The sequence below is a fragment of the Dama dama genome, chromosome 30, assembly GCF_033118175.1.
Source record: "Dama dama isolate Ldn47 chromosome 30, ASM3311817v1, whole genome shotgun sequence".
Taxonomy (NCBI): Eukaryota; Metazoa; Chordata; class Mammalia; order Artiodactyla; family Cervidae; genus Dama; species Dama dama.
The window spans coordinates 43,285,317-43,307,498 of record NC_083710.1 but is presented as its reverse complement, the minus strand read 5'-3'; the positions used below and the strand labels follow the sequence as shown (position 1 = coordinate 43,307,498).

The window sequence follows — 22,182 nt, the reverse complement described above, 5'->3', positions numbered from 1 at the left end:
GTCTTGTTACATAGGAGTGATTTCACTGGTCAAATCTTTGCACAGAGGACTTTGAATCTATCTGAACCTCTGCACTCCCCATCTGTTAAGGTAGGATTACATTTTCTACCTCTCTCTGCAGAGGTTTCTTGTGGATAATACATAAAATCTTATATGTAAAGGAATAAAGTATTACGCAAACATAGGATTTTTTTTCCAATTTCAGAGGTGCTGTGATACATCCATGAAAAAAAAAAAAAAATCACCTAATCCACAATGGGTTAAATAAGGAAAAGGATTAACAAGAGATCAGATTGAAAGAAGAGTGAGGATAAAATTCCCTATAGTGTCCTGAGGCCAGAAAAGAAATGAAAACCTTAACCCAGGGATTCTAAACTCTTGGCTGCACACAAGAATTACCTGGGTATTTCAAAAATAGTTTTGCCTTAGCTTTAATTTATCTGGCGTGAGGTGGGGCTCAGTCAGCGGCACTTTTTAAAGCTCCCTGGGTGATTCTAACATACAGGCAGGATGAGAACCACTCCTGGGCCACAGGAATTGTGGAAATGTTTCTAAGGAAAAAAACTGCATAATACATGAGAGGTTTTAAAAAGATTAATCAGCATGAATAGATATGAGGAAAAGTGAGGGACATGAATTGAGAGACTAAAATGTCTAAGACCATCACAGATGAAGATAACTGTTTTAAAACCTAAACTTTTTTTGAAAGCTGAAGAAGTCATTGTGGAGAGATACCAAAGAGTGGCCTTCATAATTAACAGTGAAGTTGTTCAGACAAACTAGGCACATTCTAAGAATGAATACTGGCAGACCAGCATTTTACAAATTACACCTAAATCACTCAGATTATAAACAGAGGTTAAAGGCAATCACTATTTGTTTTATTACCCAAAACAAGTTCCTAGAGGAGGTAGGTTTTAAACAGGGTTGAAATGATTTTATTGTAGAGAGGACAGGCATAGATTCTTTTTCAAGACAAAGTTTTCTAATACAGGCTTGGGTTTCAGAGTCATGCTTTCATACTCTGCTATATTGCAAGTATTTTCAGAATATTTGCCCTTTCTCTGAGTTTAAAATAAGAACATTTAAGCTTTAAAACATGTAATGTGAGTATTTTAAAATATGTATAAATATATAAAATGTAAAATGGTGGTTTTGAGATTAAAATATACTGATCTTGATTATACTAAAGTCTAAAACACACTTGCTTTTGAAAATGTGTTTGAGAGTAATTTTCTAAGTTTGTTCTTTGGGATGGGGAAAGTAAAATTTCACTAGTGAACCAAAACAGTGGCATTCTACCTTGAAAAATATTATCTTTCCTACTTATAAAAATCTGTGCATACCTTTGTAGTCTTATGGGAGAGGAAAGGTTATATATCAATGATGAGCCTTTTGGGGAGGCACTACAATGTTTATTAAAGTGGAAAACTTAGAAACCCAATATTATGTTTAATAAATGATCAAGCAGCCAAGAAACTAGGAAGAGATTTAGGAAAGAAGGAGGCAAGGATAATAGAAAGTAAATTATATCTTGTTTTCACACAAAGCAACTTTTGGAGGAATAAGGTAAATAATCATTTTAATATTTTCATGGAGAAAAGCCAAGCCATCCTATGATATCTTGTTTTAAAATTTGTATTCACTTATAGGTGAATTATTTTAGTCAACATGTTTTAAAAAATATTTTGCATTTGCTACAGAAAAAAGTGAAATAAAACTTTAAGACCTTTAACTTTTAATTTTTCAGTTTTGGGTATCTCAAATGTATAATTTATAAAGGACATAGATATGGTAGATAAGTTATGAGGAATGATCCTAGAAAGCTGAGTACTAGCTCAACTTTAGGAAAAAAAATATTTTTACACCTCATTTCTCTCATCTGTAACTGGGGATAATAATATCTATGTCACAGTTTAATAATATGTTATATATATCAAGCATTTGAATAATACCTCATTCAAAGAATGACATCATACAAGCTTTAGCTACTAAAATCGTAAGTATAATAAGTAAATATTTCAATAGAAAGAGTAAAATAACTACATCTTAGATTTCCTTAGTTTCAGTGAAAACACAATTTGTTTATCCTGGGGTCATTTTTTACCTTTTTGGTAAAGGCTCAATATGAATGCATGTACTTGAGGAAGACCCCTGATTGACTTGAAGGTTCCCTGACAGGGACCTCCTTCATTAGAAGCTTAGCAAACAAACATGTCTCTCAATAGACACTCTTAATATGGAATAGTTTGTCACAATTATTTGGTAATCTCTTTCAGTGTAACTCACACAACAAAAGTGACAATATTCCTGTCACTCCTCAGAAATGTCCAAGCTCTGCGGGTTTCCATATTCAGGAGAATGAAGAAGGCCATTACGAGGTATGCCATAATTCTATGGAGATCATGTTGGTACTGAGCAATTTACATTTTCCTAGTGATTTTAAATACTCTAAGTTAACTTATAAATATGTTCTTTGCTGACCTTCTTTTATGGTCATATTTTTATATTAGCATCTTTTAAAAACAATTTAAAATAAACTGTTAGAACAAAAGGAAAGAATAACCTTTTTCTCTTCTGGTAACAGTCAAACTATAAAAAGTAGTGCTCTTGTCAGTAGTGCTCTTGTCATTGACTGTAAAGTGTTGCTTTTTAGCAATTTTTGGAGAAAGTAATGAACAACTTTCTTTTTAAATGTTTTTAATTCATTTTTATTAGTTGAGCTAAAAATGCCCACATCCATTTGTTGAAAGATTGATTTGTTTCACCTGCTATACTCAAGGAAGGCAATGGTGCTTAATAAGAAGAGGTTAAATTGGAGTTTTCTTTAATCTTTTAGTTTTTTAATGACTTTTCCTCAGCTTGATCCTTTATTTTCCTGTATATTTGAATTAAAAATACAAATAATCATTTTTTTCTTTTTTCTCTTAATGTGTTCATTATATAATATTCTTTTATTTATCTATTTATCTTTAATTTTGGGAGAGCTATTAAGTATCAATGATTCTAGTATGGCTGAATGTGCAAGTATATTATTTTTCATTAAAAATTGTGATATAAAACACATAGCAAGAAATTTACTATTTTAATCATTTTAAGTATATAGTTTAATAGTGCTAAGTATGTTCACACTGTACAATAAAAGTTCCACATTTTTAATGATTTGTGTTTTAATAGTTGACTTTAACATTAATGCACACATATTTGTTTCACCTATTTTCCCATATCATAGATGTAAAAGATGATGGATTGATAGATCATATGTATTGGTGTAAATATATGTGTGTTCTGGTGTGTTTGTGTTTATCGTATTTTCTCCCTGAAGATAGATTTTGTATTTTTTCCTCTATTCTTTGTGACCCCGTGGACTGTAGCCTGCCAGGCTCCTCCGTCCATGGGATTCTCCAGGCAAGAATACTGGAGTGGGTTACCATTTCCTTCTCCAGGGGATCTTCCCAACCCAGGGATCAAACCTGGGTCTCCTGTGTTGGATGCAGACGCTTTAACCTCTGAGCCAGCAGGGAAGCCCTGTAATAGTTGACTTTTAACATTAATGCACACATATTTGTTTCACCTATTTTCCCCTATCATAGATGTAAAAGATGATGGATTGATAGATCATATGTATTGGTATAAATGTATGTGTGTTCTGGTGTGTTTGTGTTTATTGTATTTTCTCGCTGAAGATAGATTTTGTTGTTTTTTTTCCCTCTATTTCCTTAAATGTATTGAAAATGCTTTGATTATTGTTAGTAGTACAGCGTTTTTGCCAACTGAAGGGATATATCATTGTCAAAGTCCCAGGTATAACGTAGTTCAGAGAAACTACTTTGGTTAATATAAATTTGATTGAACAAGCAACTTCTTTTTGGACATACCATTAACTGAAGTGGACAAAGTGACATTTGGAGAAGCTTATCCTCTAATTCTTCCTCCCTGTATTTAGCAACATTCTTCTAAACTACAGAATACAGTCTTCTCCCATTTTACTTTTATTTTCTTTATCTTTCTTTCTCCAAAATCTTAATCATTTGACAGTTGAGAGAACTGTAATTTTAAACCCTTTGTTCCTCATCACTATGTGTTATGGGTCTAGAACACAGGGGTTTGTGCCATTACACACCCTTATTTCATCCAATAATAACCCAATTACTCTATTGAAGAAAAAGTGTTTCATTAATAAACGCTCATGTAAATCTTTAATTCAGATATTCAAACCCATCAAAATCCAATTTTAAATTCCTAAGAATTATATTCATTTTTATATCATTTTCATTTCTGCCTTTTTTGAGTAAAGAATCCATATCCCCCAGAGACCTCTAGGATTTCCCAAGAGAGTGAAATAGAGAAATCATTAATTGAACACTTTTCTTACTTTTGTGTTGAAAATAAATGAGCTATAATTAAAATAATTTTCTATGAACCAGACTTTTTTTTCTTCCCTAGATATTTTATACATTCTAAATCACAGGAACACAGTTTATATAGAGTTTACTAGACTAAATTTCTAAGGAACATTGCCAAGAAAAAATGAAACTCAGAATTATGATGTAGATTTATATTATGACTCCAAAAATCAAAGCTGAGAGTTTATAACTAAAGGCAATTATGATGTACAAAGTTGGTGCATGCACTATGCTGTTATTTTTCTTCGTATTGAATACTGAGCTAAGCTTATGTAAGCATAAATATATTCTTAATTTTCAATTTCCTAAAAATTTATATTTTCCCTTCTTAATCAACTTACTTAAGTAAAAAAATGGCATATTTGCTCTTCTTATCATAAAAATGTGTCACATCTACTCATTTGTATCATGTCTACTCATTCAAGTAAAAATTTGTATCATATCTACTCATTCAGGTAAAAATTTGTATCATATCTACTCATTCAAGTAAAAATATTTTATGTCAATCCATGTTTATTTATCTGGATGAAATTATTAAATTTATACTATGACATTAGATACAAAATAAAGCCAAGGCTGATATGACTAGCAAGATTTTAATCACACTTAAATTATCCTTCTTAATTTAGATATAACAATTATTATGTACAGAGAAATTTTAATATCAGCTATTGGACAATTTTTATTCCAGGCATTATTCTAAGCATTCCATATGTATTACAAAATTTCATCTATTTCTGAGTATAAAACATGCTATGATTTTATGTACCACTAGGGAAAAATGGCTATTAATTAAATGCTAATGAATTTTAATTTATGATTTTTAATGTGTGTCCTCCTTAATATATACATGTTGAAATACAAGAAATTTTCATATTAGAATTATTAAGATATAGTTCATTTAATCCTGACAACAATCCCAGGTAGGTTCTATTATTATCATTACCTTTTTACAGATGTGGCCACTGAGACACACAGAGGTTATGTAATTTTTCTCAAAATCACACAAATAGTAATAAGTGAAAATGCAGTAAACCAAACCAGAAAGATTTTAGGAACTTCAAGGTAATTACCCTGTGATAGTGTCAAGAAAATAAAAAGAAAATCACAAGATATTTGACTGTTAAGAATCATCACATTTATGTATTTATGTTACTGAAGCATAATTTGAAGACTAGAAAGATGGAATAGCTTGCCCTGGGTCACAGAACTAGCTAGAGATAAGCACTAGAATTAGATCCAGATTTTCTGATCCTCGAGTGATCTAATAGCTATCTTCAAGCCGCATAAAATTTTCCCAAGCCAAGTGTCAAAGAAAATAGTTCCAACATTAGATTTCAAGTAAGGTGTGGAATTTAAACAAACTGTCATGTTTAAGTTTTATCTTCTTGTCAAGCCTCTGTCATCTTAAACACAGAGCACCATAATGGTTAAAATAGAGGCCAAAAAAAAAAAAAAAAAGTGTACCTTGTTTTCATGCCATAAATGCATATTACCCTTGCAAAGCATCTTTGATCTATAAATTTTATTGCTATTTCCCTTTATTATACTCAATTCCCTTTTCCCAGTAAACTGCATTAAACATAAACAGATAGAACTCTCAGTGTCTGTACCGTGCAATCTGTAGGAAAATGTCTCCTAGTTATTGGAATTCACACAAGACTGCATCTCAGTATGAGTAGATGCTCCCTGTCACTGTTTTTGATGCTTGAGCTAAAGTATTTTTTACAAAATGGTCTAGTGTTCAGTGTATGAATTTTTGAGATAAGACTTTTTTCTCTTGTAGCAAAGAAATCCAAAAATCAATGTCAGATGAAAATCTTAGCTCTAAGAGTTAGGAAGATTGGTGGAAGAGTTTTAAAATGTGTGAACTTTAGCTGCCAGACTTTAGAAATGTGGCAGCTATCACAAGTGTGAAATTCATGGGTGCAGATGGTTGATTAAGATATCCCAGGATGGACCACTGCTATAAATCTATAGACCAAGATTGGGAAAACCATCTTGATAAGGGAAATATTTTTGACCCTTTAGGTAAATTTATAAGACAAGTTTTGCTGGATTCAGAAGTTCATAGAAGTTATATATGATTGGTTTCACAAACAATCCAGTGTGTGATTTGATGGAAAAATTTAAAAACAAAACATCAAACGGAGAGTGAGTGGAGCATGTGGTAACAGAACTACAATATATTAAACTATTACCACATATTACATTTCACATTCATAGCCTTAGGACAGTATTCCTCCAGTTCAATTCAGTTAAGTCGCTCAGTCACATCCAACTCTTTGCCACCCCATGGACTGCAGCACACCAGGCCTCCCTGTCCATCACCAACTCCCAGAGTTTACCCAAAATCATGTCCATTGAGTCAGTGATGCCATCCAACCATCTCATCCTCTGTCATCCTTTTTCCTACGGCCCTCAATCTTTCCCAACATCAGGGTCTTTTCAAATGAGTCAGTTCTTCAGATCAGGTGGCCAAAGTATTGGACTTTCAGCTTCAATATCAGTCCTTTCAATGAACAACCAGGACTGATCTCGTTTAAGATGGACTGGTTGGATCTCCTTGCAGTCCAAAGGACTCTAAGAGTCTTCTCCAACACCACAGTTCAAAAGCATCAATTCTTCGGCACTCAGCTTTCTTTATAGTCCAACTCTCACATCCATACATGACCACTGGAAAAACCATAGCCTTGACTAGACAGACCTTTATTGACAAAGTAGTGTCTCTGCTTTTTAATATGCTGTCTAGGTCTTGCTCTTTCCTTTTCTCTTTTTGTACTTAACACAATTACCCTTATTCAACTAACTTAGCAGATTCAGACTATTAAGTTAATAGTCTGAATCTAGTTAAGTAAGATTTAATAGGTGAATATTAATCTTTACTGTTGTTGTTCAGTCATGTCCGACTGTTTGCAGCCCCATGGACTGAAGCATGCCAAGCTCCAGTGTCCTCCACTATATCCTGGAGTTTGCTCAAAACCATGTCCATTGAGTCTGTAATGCTACTTAACTACCTCATCTTCTGCTGCCCCCTTCTCCTTTTGCCTTCAATCTTCCCCAGCATCAGGGTCTTTTCTATTGAGTTGGCTCTTCTCATCAGGTGGCTAAAGTGTTGGAGCTTCAACATTAGTCCTTCCAGTGAATATTCAGGGCTGATTTCCTTTAGGACTGACTGGTTTAATCTCCTTGCAGTCCAAGGGACTCTCAAGAGTCTTCTCCAACACCACAGTTCAAAAACATCAGCTCTTCAGAGCTCAGCCTTCTTTATGGTCCAACTCTCACATCTGTATATGACTACTGGAAAAACCATAGCTTTGACTGTATGGCCCTTTGTCATCAAAGTGCTGCCTTTGCTTTTTAAGTTGCTATCTAGGTTTCTCAGAGCTTTCCTTCCAAGGAGCAAGCATCTTTTAAACTATGAACTTGCATTTTCCTGTTGCTGGTGTATTATATAGTCGTGTTACCAAGCACATTTACTTTCCAATAATTGTGTCTAGTACTTAGAATAAGTATTGTAGTTGATATTAGCTCTTAAATGAAAATAATAGGTATCATTTAGTAATTTTTTTTAATGCTATAATATCTGTAAGTAGCAAAGAATATTGCAACTAATAGAGTTTCACTAGTTGTACTAAATTCACAAGCCGGTTTACTTTTATTTTATTTCTTTGTAAGAACAGCCTATCCTAAAATCCAAAAACTAGAAAATATTTAAAGATGCATACATGATATATACATATATATACACGTGTGCATACATGCTAAATTGCTTCAGTTGTGTCTGACTCTTTGTGACCCTGTGGACTGTTGTCTGTCAGGCTCCCCTGTCCATGCGGATTCTCTAGGTAAGAACACTGGAGTGAGTTGCCATGCCCTCATCCAGAGGATCTTCCTGACCCAGGGATGGAACTCACATTACTTTTGTTTCATGCATTGGCAGGTGGGTTCTTTACTACTAGTGCAACCTGGGAAGCACGTATATACACTTACATGCATACACACACACACACACGTGTACACACACATACACACACACACACACATGCATACATGCATCCACACACTACATACAGATGTATTTTAGGAATGATTGTTAATAGTAAAAAAAATGATATATTTAGTAACATATAGAATTGCTTTCCAAAATGCTGTTAATAAAAATGATGAAAAACTATATTACACTTAGTAATATAGTAAATACTGTAATATAATAATGTAATATAGAAAAATAGTGTAGTAAATAATGTAATATATTGAAAAGTATGTTACACTCAGCCACTTACTATGAGGCTTTGCATATCTAACAACTGGTACAGAAAGCATGCTGAATGGCAACTCTAGGCCACTCACTAAAGGACATAGTCCCTTTTTCTTCCTTTTCTCACGAAGAACCTAAATCTTCACTGGAGTGAAGTAATAAAAAATTACACATCATGGATCACTGTTAGAATTCAGTTCTCACATGTCCAACTGAGAAAGGTCAAAGTTTTCTACATGCCATTTCATATGAGATTGACCTTGCAAAAAATTCCTAGAAAATTAGGGTATCATTACTGACCACCATTCTAAACATTATTCAGGAATCTTTGTAATGACTGGCGAATCCCATGGACAGAGGAATCCAAAAGGCTATAGCCCACAGGGTCTCAGAGTCAGACAAGACTGAAGTGACTTAGCACACATGCACATAATGACTGATGGGAAACTCTGCTGTGTATGTATCCATCATAGGCAATTTATATTATATAGATTAAATTTTCCTTAAATAATTCATTAAAAATGTTTAAGCCCTCATTAGCTTCTAACTAAGCATATATAGATTTGAAACAAATTACCAAGAATTCAGGGATTTCTCTGTTAGCTCAGTTGGTAAAGAATCTTCCTGCAATGCAGGAGACCCTGGTTCATTTCCTGGGTTGGGAAGATCCACTGGAGAAGAGATAAGCTACCCATTCCAGTACTCTTGGGTTTCCCTTGTGGCTCAGCTAGTAAAGAATCTGCCTGCAATGTGGGAGACGTGGATTTGATCTTTGGGTTGGGAAGATCCCCTGGAGAAGGAAAGGCTAACCCACTCCATTATTCTGGCCTGGAGGTCACAAAGAATCGGACTTAACTGACTTTCACTTCACTTCACCAAGAATTCAAAGAATGTATGGTACAGTAGTATATAGACACTGTATGCATTTATCTTTAATGCCTGTGTATAATAATATTTTCTGCAAAATGTGAACTGTTTTTATTTCTCACTATTAAATTTATGCTTGAAAAAATTTAAGAGGTATTAGAGATACAGGTAAATACAATAGCAGTAGCAGCAGAGATATAGGTAAATACAATAGCACACATAATTGACCAAACCTGTACTACTTATCTGTGCATTCTAATGTGGATTGATTTAATTTTTTAAATGAGGCCATGAATGCATTCCCTGAGAAATAGACATTCCTTCTTTTCGTGTCCACAAGCATAATATTGAGATTATTCTTTGAAGAAGAAACAAATTATTCATCTTCCCCTTATAGGTCTTTTCCATAATCATGATGAAACCAATCCATGAGTCATAAATTAACCCTTCCTTCTTTCCTTTCTCTTTGTCTCCCTCCTTCTCTTCTTCCCTCTCTTTTTACTTCCAAAGTATTTATCTAGTAAATATAACAAAGACAGAGTTATGTTGAGCACACGAACATGATTCTTTGTGTCTTATACATTACAGTCCAGGGAAAATATTTGTATTCAGTAAGTTACCATGAATTCTAAGCAATACTAAATATATTCAAGATTAAAGAAATCATGTAGCAGGAGCAATTTAAACTAGTAGATGAAAAATATAACATTAACATAATACTTGAGGGAGTCTGCCAGGTGAATGATCAGGAATAGTGTAATGTGTGGTGGTGGAAAAATGAAAACATTTCTTAAGTAGTCTGCATGTGAAGGGCCAATGTTAGAAGACAAAAAATGTTTGAGAAAAATTCCACTGATTAGTTCTCTTATTTTCCTGACTCCACTATTAAGACCTCATCCTGGTTTGAAATTCAGGAGGATAGTAGCTACCAAACTTCACATTCTTAATCAGTGTAGTATCAATGTACATTTTTAGTTAATAAGAACAACAATGGCTATATACTATTTCTCAGTGTATTTTCAAAATAGTTGGCTTTACAACTGCTAGAGACTTTATTTTGAAATCGTATATGTATATTTACATATATTCTTAGAGATCTGGATTTTTTAAACATAGTTTATGTGTAATATCTGTATGTACACAATAGCTGAATGTATATGTGTCATTACAATATATAATAAATCTGATGTAGGGTTGCATTTATATATGGGCATGTAAATCAGATTTTATATGCAATATTTAATAGCCCCTTATTAGCAGTATATTCCAAAGGCTAACTAAATATACTTGAACACTGTAGGTGGCCTTATAAATTTTCTCCACTGGAAATTTATGGAGACATTTTCAGCTGGGTTCCTTGTATTCCAGTAACAGGTATAAATCAGTTATCAAATTTTCCACCAGCTCAATATGTTTTTCAATAACTTAACCCTGTATAAAGGATGACTATCACTTTCTTTTATTTTTTATTAAATACTTTCTGCCAATTCCTTCTTCACCAGAGAAGTGGGCTCGGCTTTATTCACAGGAAGAGCTGCATCTGACAGATTTGCTGATGGAGCCAGCGGTGAGCGCAGGCTTGACAGACAGCAGTAAACCTTTCTGTGGCCCCGCTCCCCTTAATCAGTTGTTTGAAGACCCCCTGTGTGCCGCAGGCCTAGGCGGATCGGCCAGGCATCTTTGCCATTCAGAATGACAGTTGTGGAGCTGCTGTTCATGGAGAGAATGGAGTTACAAAGAGAGAGGGGAAGAGCCTTTCAGACAAATGACAGCCATAGTGGCTTTCCACTGAAGGGGCCTGAAGACATAACAAAACAACCAAAATGTACAATATAAAAGGTATAGCTCAACATCAGTTGGATCAGACTGGGAGCCACACATAAAATGATAGTAAATGACATCAGACTGTGGGAATGAGAGAAAGATACAGCTGCCTTATAGTCCATTTTAAATCAACTGAAGTTCTATGTTCTTGTGATTAATGCAGCTCACCATTTGCTTCTAGGAGTAATAGGGATACATGGAGTTGTCAGAAGGCTCTGCATATCTCTGGATGCCTATGCCTGCCAGAAACCCCATATTTAACTCCTATAGAGTACATGACTATAAATAATTAATTGGGATGTTAAGTATCTCAGGATATTAAAGACATAGGGAGAGGAGTAATAGTAAAGCAAACATATGAGAGTGGAGACTATAAATGAAAATGGTAGAGAACTAAGTGATAGCTTCTTTTTAGAAAAGAGTACTTATATTGAATTAACGGTGAATAAAATTTATTTCGTTCACTATTGATTATGAATTGCGAAATCACTTTTCAACTACTCTTGCAAGGATTTGGAAATCTAATAGTCAAAATATCTATTTTTAGAAGTACACATCAACTAATTACATAAATATTTTTCATAAAAGCATTTCATATTATATAAACCTCATTCTAATTTCCATACATCCACCAGAATAATGATTTTTGTAAAAGATGGCTAATATTTTTTTTTAAAACAAGCTTAATTGTATGTATACATTATAGGATTTACAAATATGCTCTAAATCATGACGTAAGTTTAATAAATTATGATAATCAAAGATATTTCAAACTCAAAGTGAATTTTTTGATGTTTTCACTGGATTTATATATTTTATAAATATTAATATTATATTCTAGGAAGTGAAACTATTAGTTGCAGAGTCATTTCCACCTCTTTGGGCCCCAGGGACTGTAGCCTGCCAGGCTCCTCTGTCCTTGGGATTCTCCAGGCCAGAATACTGGTGTGATTGCCATGTCCTCCTCCAGGGGATCTTCCTGACCTAGAGATCAAACCCACATCTCTTGGGTCTCCTGCATGGGCAGACAGGTTCTTTACCACTAGCGCCACCTGAGAATCCTAAAAGGCTATGCTGTTCAGTTGCCAAGTTTTGTCGCACATTTTGTGAGCCCATGGACTGCAGCACACTAGGCTTCCCTGTCCCTCACCATCTCCTGGAGTTTGCCCAAGTTCATGTCCATTGAGTCAGTGATACCATCCAAACATCTCATCCTCTGTCACCCTCTTCTCTTTCTGGCTTCAATCTTCCCCAGACATAAGATCTTTGCCAATGAATCAAGACTCTAAATCTATAGGTTGTTCTCTTAGCCACTGCTCTAATGCTTCTGACAAAGATTGGATATCTGGCCAATCCACATTTGAGGTCAGCACCCAGACTCATTGAATAATCCAACACTTTTTCACCTCATTGTCTATCTCTCCCAAATCCCAATCTTAGGTCAGAATATATTAATGTGTGTCTCTTGGATCATTGTCCTATTAAATGTCCCTTGTAAAAAGAATGGGTAAGATGAATGAGTTTAAAAAGTTCCCCTCTCAATAACTCCTTTTGTGATTGATAGTAGGATTAATGCATAAATGCACTTAACCAAATTAAACTAAATGAATCTATTTATATTTATTTAACCTGTTCACTGGTAAAATAATTTGACTATAAAATCATACTCAAAGAAAGCTATCAATATTATTTTTCATGTAACTCATTTTGATAAACACTGGTTTAAATCATAAATGATACTATATGCTCAAATTGATTTTCTGATGTTAAAATAGAGACTCTTGAAATTTAAGTACTTCCATTTTTTAAAACAATATGCATAGAAAACAAAAAATGTGATGTCAAAAGTGTGCCTGCTTTTGTGTATTGTTTATACACTTGTTATAAAAAATGTAAGAATTCTTTTTAGGAAATCTTGTTCTCTCTTGGTTTTTAGACAAAAATCTTTAACGAAATATGTCTAGCATATTTTTCAAATGAACATCCATTCAAAAACAAAATTTGAAGGGTATTTTACTGAGGTTGTTTTTTACTGTTTATAATTGTTGCTCATTCTAATGTGTCTTTTTTTTTTTTTTAAGGAGATGCTTGTGTCTTATCAGAAGTGTGATGTCTTTTTTCCATTTCTGCTAATAATTTTTAAAAAATAAAAATAAAATAAAATTATGTCCTTAGTTTCTATTTTACAAGTAAGTAAAGCCTCAACTCACCACTATGTTGAAATGATTAATTAGTTTGATCTCCTTGCAGCCCAAGGGACTCTCAAGAGTCTTCTCCAACACCACAGTTCAAAAGCATCAATTCTTCAGCACTCAGCTTTCTTTATAGTCCTGTTCTCACATCCTTACATGGCTACCGGAAAAACCAGAGCTTTGACTAGATGAACATTTGTCAGCAAAAGGATGTCTCTGCTTTTTAGTATGCTGCCTAGGTTTGTCATATCTTTTCTTCCAAGGAGCAAGTGTCTTTTAATTTCATGACTCCATTCACCATATGCAGTGATTTTGGAGTCCAAGAAAAAAAGAAGTCTGTCACTGTTTCCATTGTTTCCCCATCTATTTGTCATGAATTGATGAGACTGGATGTCATGATCTTAGTTTTCTGAATGTTGAGTTTTAAGCAAGTTTTTCCACTCTCCTCTTTCACCTTCATCAAGAGTCTCTTTACTTCCTCTTCGCTTTCTGCCATAAGTGTGGTGTCATCTGCATATCAGAGGTTATTGATATTTCTCCCGGCAATCTTGACTCCAACTTGTGCTTCCTCCAGCCCAGAATTTCTCATGATGTACTCTGCATATAAGTTAAATAAGCAGGGTGACAATATACAGCCTTGAGGTACTCCTTTTCCTATTTGGAACCAGTCTGTTGTTCCATGTCCAGTTCTAACTGTTGCTTCCTGACCTGCATACAGGTTTCTCATGAGGGAGGTCAGGTGGTCTGGTATTCCCATCTCTTTCAGAATATCCCACAGTTTGTTGTGGTCCACACAGTCAAAGGCTTCGGCATAGTCAATAGAGCAGAATAGATGTTTTACTGGAGCTCTTTTGGTTTTTTGATAATCCAACTGTTGTTGGCAATTTGATCTCTGATTCCTCTGCCTTTTCAAAACACGGTCTGTTAAGTATATGCTCTAGGAAAAGGGAGGTCAGAACCTAGAGGTAGAAAGCAATCTGTCTAAAAGTTAGTCAAGCTGAGAGGAATGTAAGGGTATCCACGACTGTGTGTATTTGTCCAAACTCATAGAGCTCTACTCCTAAAAGGGCTCATTTCTTTATATGCAAATTGACTGCGTGCTCAATAAATCTGAAATTAAAAAAAAATACAGCAGTGGGAAATGTCATTATTGATGTGGATTGAGAAAGGTAAGATCATGATGTCACAGATAAAGGGAAAACAGAGATTATAACATCACAGGGAATGGATCCTTTTCTCTTTTATGTATGGATCATCTAACATCTCTCATTAATTAAATAATACTTAGTAAAATTATTATGGAGAAGGAAATGGCAACCAACTCCAGTATTCTTGCCTGGAAAATCTAATGGACAGAGAAGCATGGCAGGTTACAGTTCATGGGGTCACAAGACTCAGACACAACTTAGCGACTAAACCAAACCAAACTTCTTATATTCCTGGTATCATGTCTTTGCTCAGAAACACAAAACAGAGATAGCAAAACATACATACAAAGCATAGAAGCTATAGACAAAATGTTTGCTTGCATATCTTTCAGTTTTCTAAACTGTTAAGAAATGCAAAGAGCTGACACCTAGAGGAATATACTTGAATAAAATCAATACACTGGTCTATCCAGACGTTATTCCACACACATTATTTTAGCTTCATAGAATTGAAATAATTGTCCCATTCTTTCAACAACTGACGTACATAGTTATGGTAAAAATTATCTCAGGACTGAACTTTGTTTCTTTCTCAGAATGCAGAAGTATGGTATAAGAAAAAGAAGAGAGTCTCTTCTATGTTGGCTCCTGAAAGAAAACCATGACAAATCTGGATAGCGTATTGAAAAGCAGAGACATTACTTGCCAACAAAGGTCCCTGTGGTCAAAGCTATGCCTTTTCCTGTAGTCATGTGCAGATATGATCAATCAGTTCAGCTCAGTCACTCAGTCATGTGACCCCCATGGACTCCAGCACACCAGGCCTCCCTGTCCATCACCAACTCCCGGAGTTTACTCAAACTCATGTCCACTGAGTCGGTGATGCCATCCAACCATCTCATCCTCTGTCATCCCCTTCTCCTCCCACCTTCAATCTTTCCCAGCATTAGGGTCTTTTCAAATTAGTCAGTTCTTTACATCAGGTGGCGAAAGTATTGTAGTTTCAGCTTCAACATCAGTCCTTCAAATGAATATTCAGGACTGATTTCCTTTAGAATTGACTGGTTGGATCTCCTTGCAATCCAAGGGACTCTCAAGAGTCTTCTCCATCACCACAGTTCAAAAACATCAATTCTTCAGTGCTCAGCTTTCTTTATAGTCCAAATCTCACATCGATACATGTGCTGCTGCTGCTGCCAAGTCGCTTCAGTCGTGTCCAACTCTTTGTGACCCCATAGACGGCAGCCCACCAGGCTCCCCCATCCCTGGGATTCTCCAGGCAAGAACACTGGAGTGGGTTGCCATTTCCTTCTCCAATGCATGAAAGTGAAAATTGAAAGTGAAGTTGCTCAGTCGTGTCCGACTCTTAGCAACCCAGTGGACTGTAGCCTACCAGGCTCCTCCATCCATGGGATTTTCCAGGCAAGAGTACTGAAGTGGGTTGCCATTGCCTTCTCCATCATTGACTCAGTGGACATAAATTTGAGCAAACTCTGGGAGATAGTAGAATCAGAGGAGCTTGTCATGTTGCAGTCTATGGGGTTGTGAAGAATCAAATATGACCTATTGACTAAACAACTATGACAGCAACAAATGCTTCTGAATGCTTTAATTCCAGAATCAGAGGGTATCTACTTCCCTTGTAGTGGTGTTTAGAGGGCAAAGTTCTCATTTTCATCAGGGTATAAAGGACAAGGGCCTGAGGATGCAGGGACCCAGAATCTCTAGGGAATAGCATGCCATGTGTATCTTGTTAACAGAATTCTCTAGTCCCTCTCCCTATTCTTTAGTTACTTCATTGAAAATACAAAAGGCTCATTTAGTAGCACCAGTAGGCAAAGCATCACAGAAACAATCAATCAACACAAATATTTCCTTTATGAGGCTCCCTTGTGACCTTGAGAAGTGTGACAAATGACTTAAAGGATGGGAGAGACAGAAGTTTACTGATAAACCAAAAAATTGTGTTATGCTGCATGATGAAGAGAAATAAAATGGAGAGAACTAGATATACATTTAGTTTAAATAAGAGTCGATAAATTCTGTAACTACTTTGTGCAGCCTTGGCCCCGGATCAGAGGTACTCAGCCTGCACAGTAATCAGGACTTTCTCAATAAACCTCAGCCTGTTGTGGTTCTTACTGCATTTACTTTCTCAATACAATAGTACTTTACAGCTTTCTACTCGATTATGGCCAGAGTTCCTAGCAGTTATTGATAGCCATACCGTAGACTATATTTCAAAGAGCACAAGCAGGATCAAGGCAATCAGCGAATTTTCTAACCTGGATCTATCCTCCTAAAACGTGAAGATGATGACTCAGTTCTGAAACTGAGCTTGTGATTATCACTGTGGCAAAACTTCTTATGTAATTTTTTTTTATTTTTAGCTCTTTGGCACAATTACAGAAAATTATTGTGGGAAAGTCACAGCTTTCATAAGGAGTAGCCCTGACTGCTTTTAAGAGGTTCTAAGTGTTGAAAAAAAAACTCATAAACACCATGCAGTGCATTTCTTGTTAAGGAAATGGAGAGAAAAATAAGTTTACTTCAAGAATGAAGTAAGATTGCCAGACAGTTTCATTTTATCTTTCCCATTCTCCGCCTTCTCCCTCTGAACCTGCCTTGTGGTTCCTTTGTCGTGGCTGCTATCAAACACCCATAGTCTTCCAAGGCCTGTCTCTCTCTTCAAAAATCACTTGTGATTCAAATGTCCATTTCTGGTGTGTGCAGCAGAGCTGAATTAGGTGAACACACAGTTGATGAGAATGACAACCCTGGGTAGCTTTTCTTGCACCTTCCTCTCACAGAGATGCAAGTGAGCAAAATGAATTATTTTAACAGCCAGAAATGTTTGCAAACAGTTCAGTAAAACCATATCATTGCAATTTGACATGTCAGAGTGATTTCAATACCACAAAATATGGGGCCAAATTTCAGAGTACCTCCCATATCATTTATGTATCACTTTAGCCACATGAGGTATAAAATCACTCCTTTATTTAAAAGCAGTATTATGACTTTTAGGTCCACTATAATAAAAACTTTACACATTCTTGTATTTAAAAAGAACCTTTTGATTTTATGATTAGGGATTTTAGTAGTTTTAGCAGTACAAGTATCCTTTTACTTCTAAGTCAGTATCTCCTTAAAATCCCAGAGACAATGTGAAATAATGATTCAAATGCAAAATCTAGGTAATATTCTCTAGTATCATTTTACACAATGGCCACCACTGACAGTTTATTAATAATGAGTATATTAATATTAATATAACTAGTACCAAAGTATTACAGTAGCTAGTACTAATATTAATCAATGATTATACATTATGATGAATGTATGCTAATTGTGAAGGCACTCCACAGTTTACAAATCAGTACATTCTATATTTGAACATTTCAAATGGTTTCATTAACATCTCCTCATTATAAAAATGTTCTTACACTTCCTTTCCTACTTTATGTGTGTTTAAGTGTCTGCTGTAGAAAGTTCAGTTCAGTTCTGTCACTCAGTCCTGTCCCACTCTTTACGACCCCATAGACTGCAGCACACCAGGCCTCCCTGTCCATTACTAACTCCTGGAGCCTACTCAAACTCATGTCCATTGTATCAGTGATGCCATCCAACCATCTCATCCTCTGTCATCCCCTTCTCCTCCCACTTTCAATCTTTCCCAGAATCAGGGTCTTTTCCAATTGGTCAGTTCTTCACATCAGGTGGACAAAGTATTGGAGTTTCAGCTTCAGCATCAGTCCTTCCAACGATTATTCAGGACTGATTTCCTTTAGCATTGACAGGTCAGATCTCCTTGCTATAGAAAGTAGAACATAGCATTTTTTTTTTCCTGTGGCAGAATGTGCTTCTCTGTTTTTAATGCATGAGCAGGCAGTTTGGTTCATTAAGCTCAGTGGTACTGATAGTAAACTAAAGAAGAATGAAAGGAAGAGGAGCTGAAATACCATCATCCCACTAATGATACAGAGCTACTCAGCTTTATTGGATGTCTGCCCAGACATCCACTAATACACGGCATGGTCCAGGCTGTGAATTTGGTGCTGGAGTTCCAAAGCAACAAATTCCGAAAACAAAGCATTGCCTAGAAAAATTTCTGGAATAATTTAAGGAATTGTTCAGAATTATGGTGTGTGTGTGTGTGTGTGTGTGTGTGTGTGCTTGTGCATGTATTACTATATTTGTTGGGTGAGTTAGAAAGAAAGGAAGATAGCACACAGGATAGAAGAAATAGCAGAAGCAGAGGATATTCAATTACCTTAAGATTACACTGAATAAAGATAGCAATACTATCACAGGGCTATATGTATCTCAGGATGCATAAACCAGAGAATATCCAGATACTAAGTGTCACTATAGAATTTAAAGATTGTAGCTCCTGAATGTTAAATAATTTCTAATAAATATGTACTTTCTTAAGAAGAGGCCAGAATGCCTGGCTCTTCAGATACCCATACACTTCCATATCGCAGTGCTGTTTAGGTATTTACAAACATTCATTTATAATAATTAACACTATGATTTATTTTATAAATGAATATTATTGTTTCCAGTTCACCCCTGCACATGAGGAAGTATAGAGAAATGTGCCCTTAGAAACAAGGGAAGTAACTGATTCTCTGTTCAAACTGGGCATAAGCCCAATTTGAACAGAGACGCACTCAGCTGGGGATGGCAGCTTTCATGGTCTCTCACTAACACAGACCCCTCAGAGGCTTTTCACAGCCACTTAGAATCAAGACCCCGGAGGTTCAGAGTGGAGGTCGCAGCTGTGGACACTGGGGAACATGTATGTGGTCCTGGATGCATTCTCATAGACCTCTCTCTGATTTTCATTCCGCTTATGTTTTGTGGATGCACAAGTGGGGGAGGCGCTTTCCTCTCTTCCAGTTTTCCCCTCCCCCTTGGTAAACACTCAGAGAGAGAAAAAACTTTGGGATGTATGCTCTGAAAACCACAGGTCAGAGATTGGGCTCAGTGACATCTTTGTACTTTAAAAAACACAGAACTGAACACACTAGTCCCTCTCATAAGTTTAATGGTCCAGCAAAAACAAATGAATCAACAGAACAGAGAGAGTAAGAAGACCAGGTTTGATTTTTATATTTAAGTTTGTGCTGAACATTTCAAAGTGATGTGAAAATCAGTCCATGTCCAAGTTTTCCCTGCTGAAGGACTTCACCAAGAAAAAAAAATGGTGTGTGATATAATACCAAGAGAACCCTAGAATGGTAGAACATAGAACATATGGAAGAAATGGAAAAGGTCCAGCAGGATGTCCTTACATAAAAATGAGCTCTTAGATAAAGAAGACTTATGAAAAAGAAGTATAAGCTATTTCTGGGTCCATGGTGCTCAAAGCCCAGCAGAAATCTCCTTTTGCTATCACAAGCTATAACAGATTATGCTATTACAATTCCTTCATTTTTTTCCTGTATGCTTCAAATTAATTGTAGAAGAGCAATGAACTATTCTCACCAATGAGGGGACTAAAAAGCCTTGATATAACTAAAAGCGTCTTAGGGTTCAGTAATATCAGCTAGTGAATTGGAATATTGACTGGTTTGGCAATATAAATGCATAATCTCTATTTTTAATTGAACTCTCTCTCCTTTCTTGCCAGTTTCTTTTCCATTAAATGTTGATCCCGGGAACTTCATATTTTAAAATGATATCCAATAAAAGAAACATCTTGGACCTTAATGAAAGTATATTCTTAGAAATATTATGTAACATAAATTGCTGTTATAAAATGTCATGGCTCAAAAGTGAGAGGATGCATTTGCTTCAGAGAAGCCTAGTTAATTAAGCATATTTTTAAATGTTCAATTTAACATATGTCTGTTAGCATACTGCTTGCCTACAATATGTAGATATTTTCCTAAGCACTTTGAGGACAGACATTTTAGCCAGTTCTTAACTCAATATCCAAGTTTTCTAGGAGTTGAGATATATCCTACACATACATACTGCAACCTGGTTTGAACTCTCTGCTGTGATGGGGCACATATAGTGGAAGATGAGTGGAGGGTGAGATAAACTGAGGCTGACATTTCAAAGAATGGCTCATGGGAGACGTGCGAGTTGAGTATAGCATCAGAAAATAGTGCACTGGGAAGACCCAGAGGAATCGGGTGGAGAGGGAGGTGGGAGGGGGGATCGGGATGGGGAATATGTGTAAATCTATGGCTGATTCATATCAATGTATGACAAAACCCACTGGAAAAAAAATAAATAAATAAAGGAGACATTGAAAAAAAAAAAAAAAAGAAAATAGTAAAATATGCTGTCAGGAGACCAGAGCGCTAGTCAGGAAAGAATCTTGTGGGAGGAGTACAGTGTAGACAAATGAAACAGCAGAGTGAGGGGCAAAGGATGGAAAAAGTAGGGTACATTGTGGTACAGGGAAGGTACTATCAGAAGAGAGATATTTTCATACCTAATGCTAGCCCATAGGCTGAAAAGTGGTAGAAGGGATAGATTTAAATCAGTTGCATTGCTGATACGAATTTGTAAACCAGAAATAATCTTCTGACACTAAAGATTTATTGAGAGAGGCAGCAACAGAGTGCAAGGATATAAATGTTTTAAAAAATGTTTTTGAGAGAAACAGCATGTAACCTGTCATTTTTTTAAATTCACAAAACTTATCATAAAATAATTTTGTTCCTTTCAGATAGTAATGTTTTGAGAGATGAAAAACAAGGGAATGGAGAAAGAACAGTTTTATCAACTATATGGATGTGGCAGATCTCCTTTATTTTTTCTCCCCTTCTTCAAAGGAATCCTTTCTATCAGGTGACTGGAAAACATCGTAAACCTGATCAATCTACTGTAGTATTTATTATGTACATGGTCTGGGCAACTACCAATAGAATGTAGCATAATAAAAGTATTATAATGAAGGAAAGCCAGTTTAACTCTGGGATCCTTTCTTAGGCTCTATTTCCTTTTGCCTTTTCCTACTTTCAAATCAGCATAACTGCCACTAACCCTGGTGGCTCAGATGGTAAAGAATCCACCTGCAATGTGGAAACCTCAGTTTGAACCCTGGGTTGGGAAGATTCCTCTGAGGAGGGCATCGCAACCCACTCTAGTATTCTTGCCTGGAAGGTCCCCATGGACAGGGGAGCCTGGGGGGCTACAGTCCATGCAGTTGCAAAGAGCCAGACACTACTGAGCGACTAAACACAACACAGCCACTAACCCTTTCTCCCAATACACAGCCGCAGAAAATCAGAGTAATCCACAAGATTCTTTCAACATGGCAAACATTTTTTGTGTGTGTGGTAACATTGTTTTATATTATATGTTTCATGTGCACAACATTATATTTTATCTTCTGTTATACAATACATCTCTCTCCCCACCAAATGTTTAGTTTTGTCTAGCATTACATGTTTGATCCCCTTTACTCATTTTGTCTTCCCCCACCCCATCCCCTCTGGTAACCACTACTCTGTTCTCTA

General features: G+C 35.8%; 1 protein-coding gene across 1 annotated transcript in view; it reads left to right on the top strand.

Moving 5' to 3' along the window:
• PCDH9 (protocadherin 9) overlaps nt 1–22,182 on the top strand; it is a 1,071,425-nt gene that overhangs the window by 393,834 nt on the left and 655,409 nt on the right. Inside the window, exon 3 of the mRNA XM_061133585.1 lies at nt 2,280–2,381. Within this exon, the coding sequence (XP_060989568.1) occupies nt 2,280–2,381 (102 nt within the window). The remainder of the gene's footprint in view (nt 1–2,279; nt 2,382–22,182) is intronic.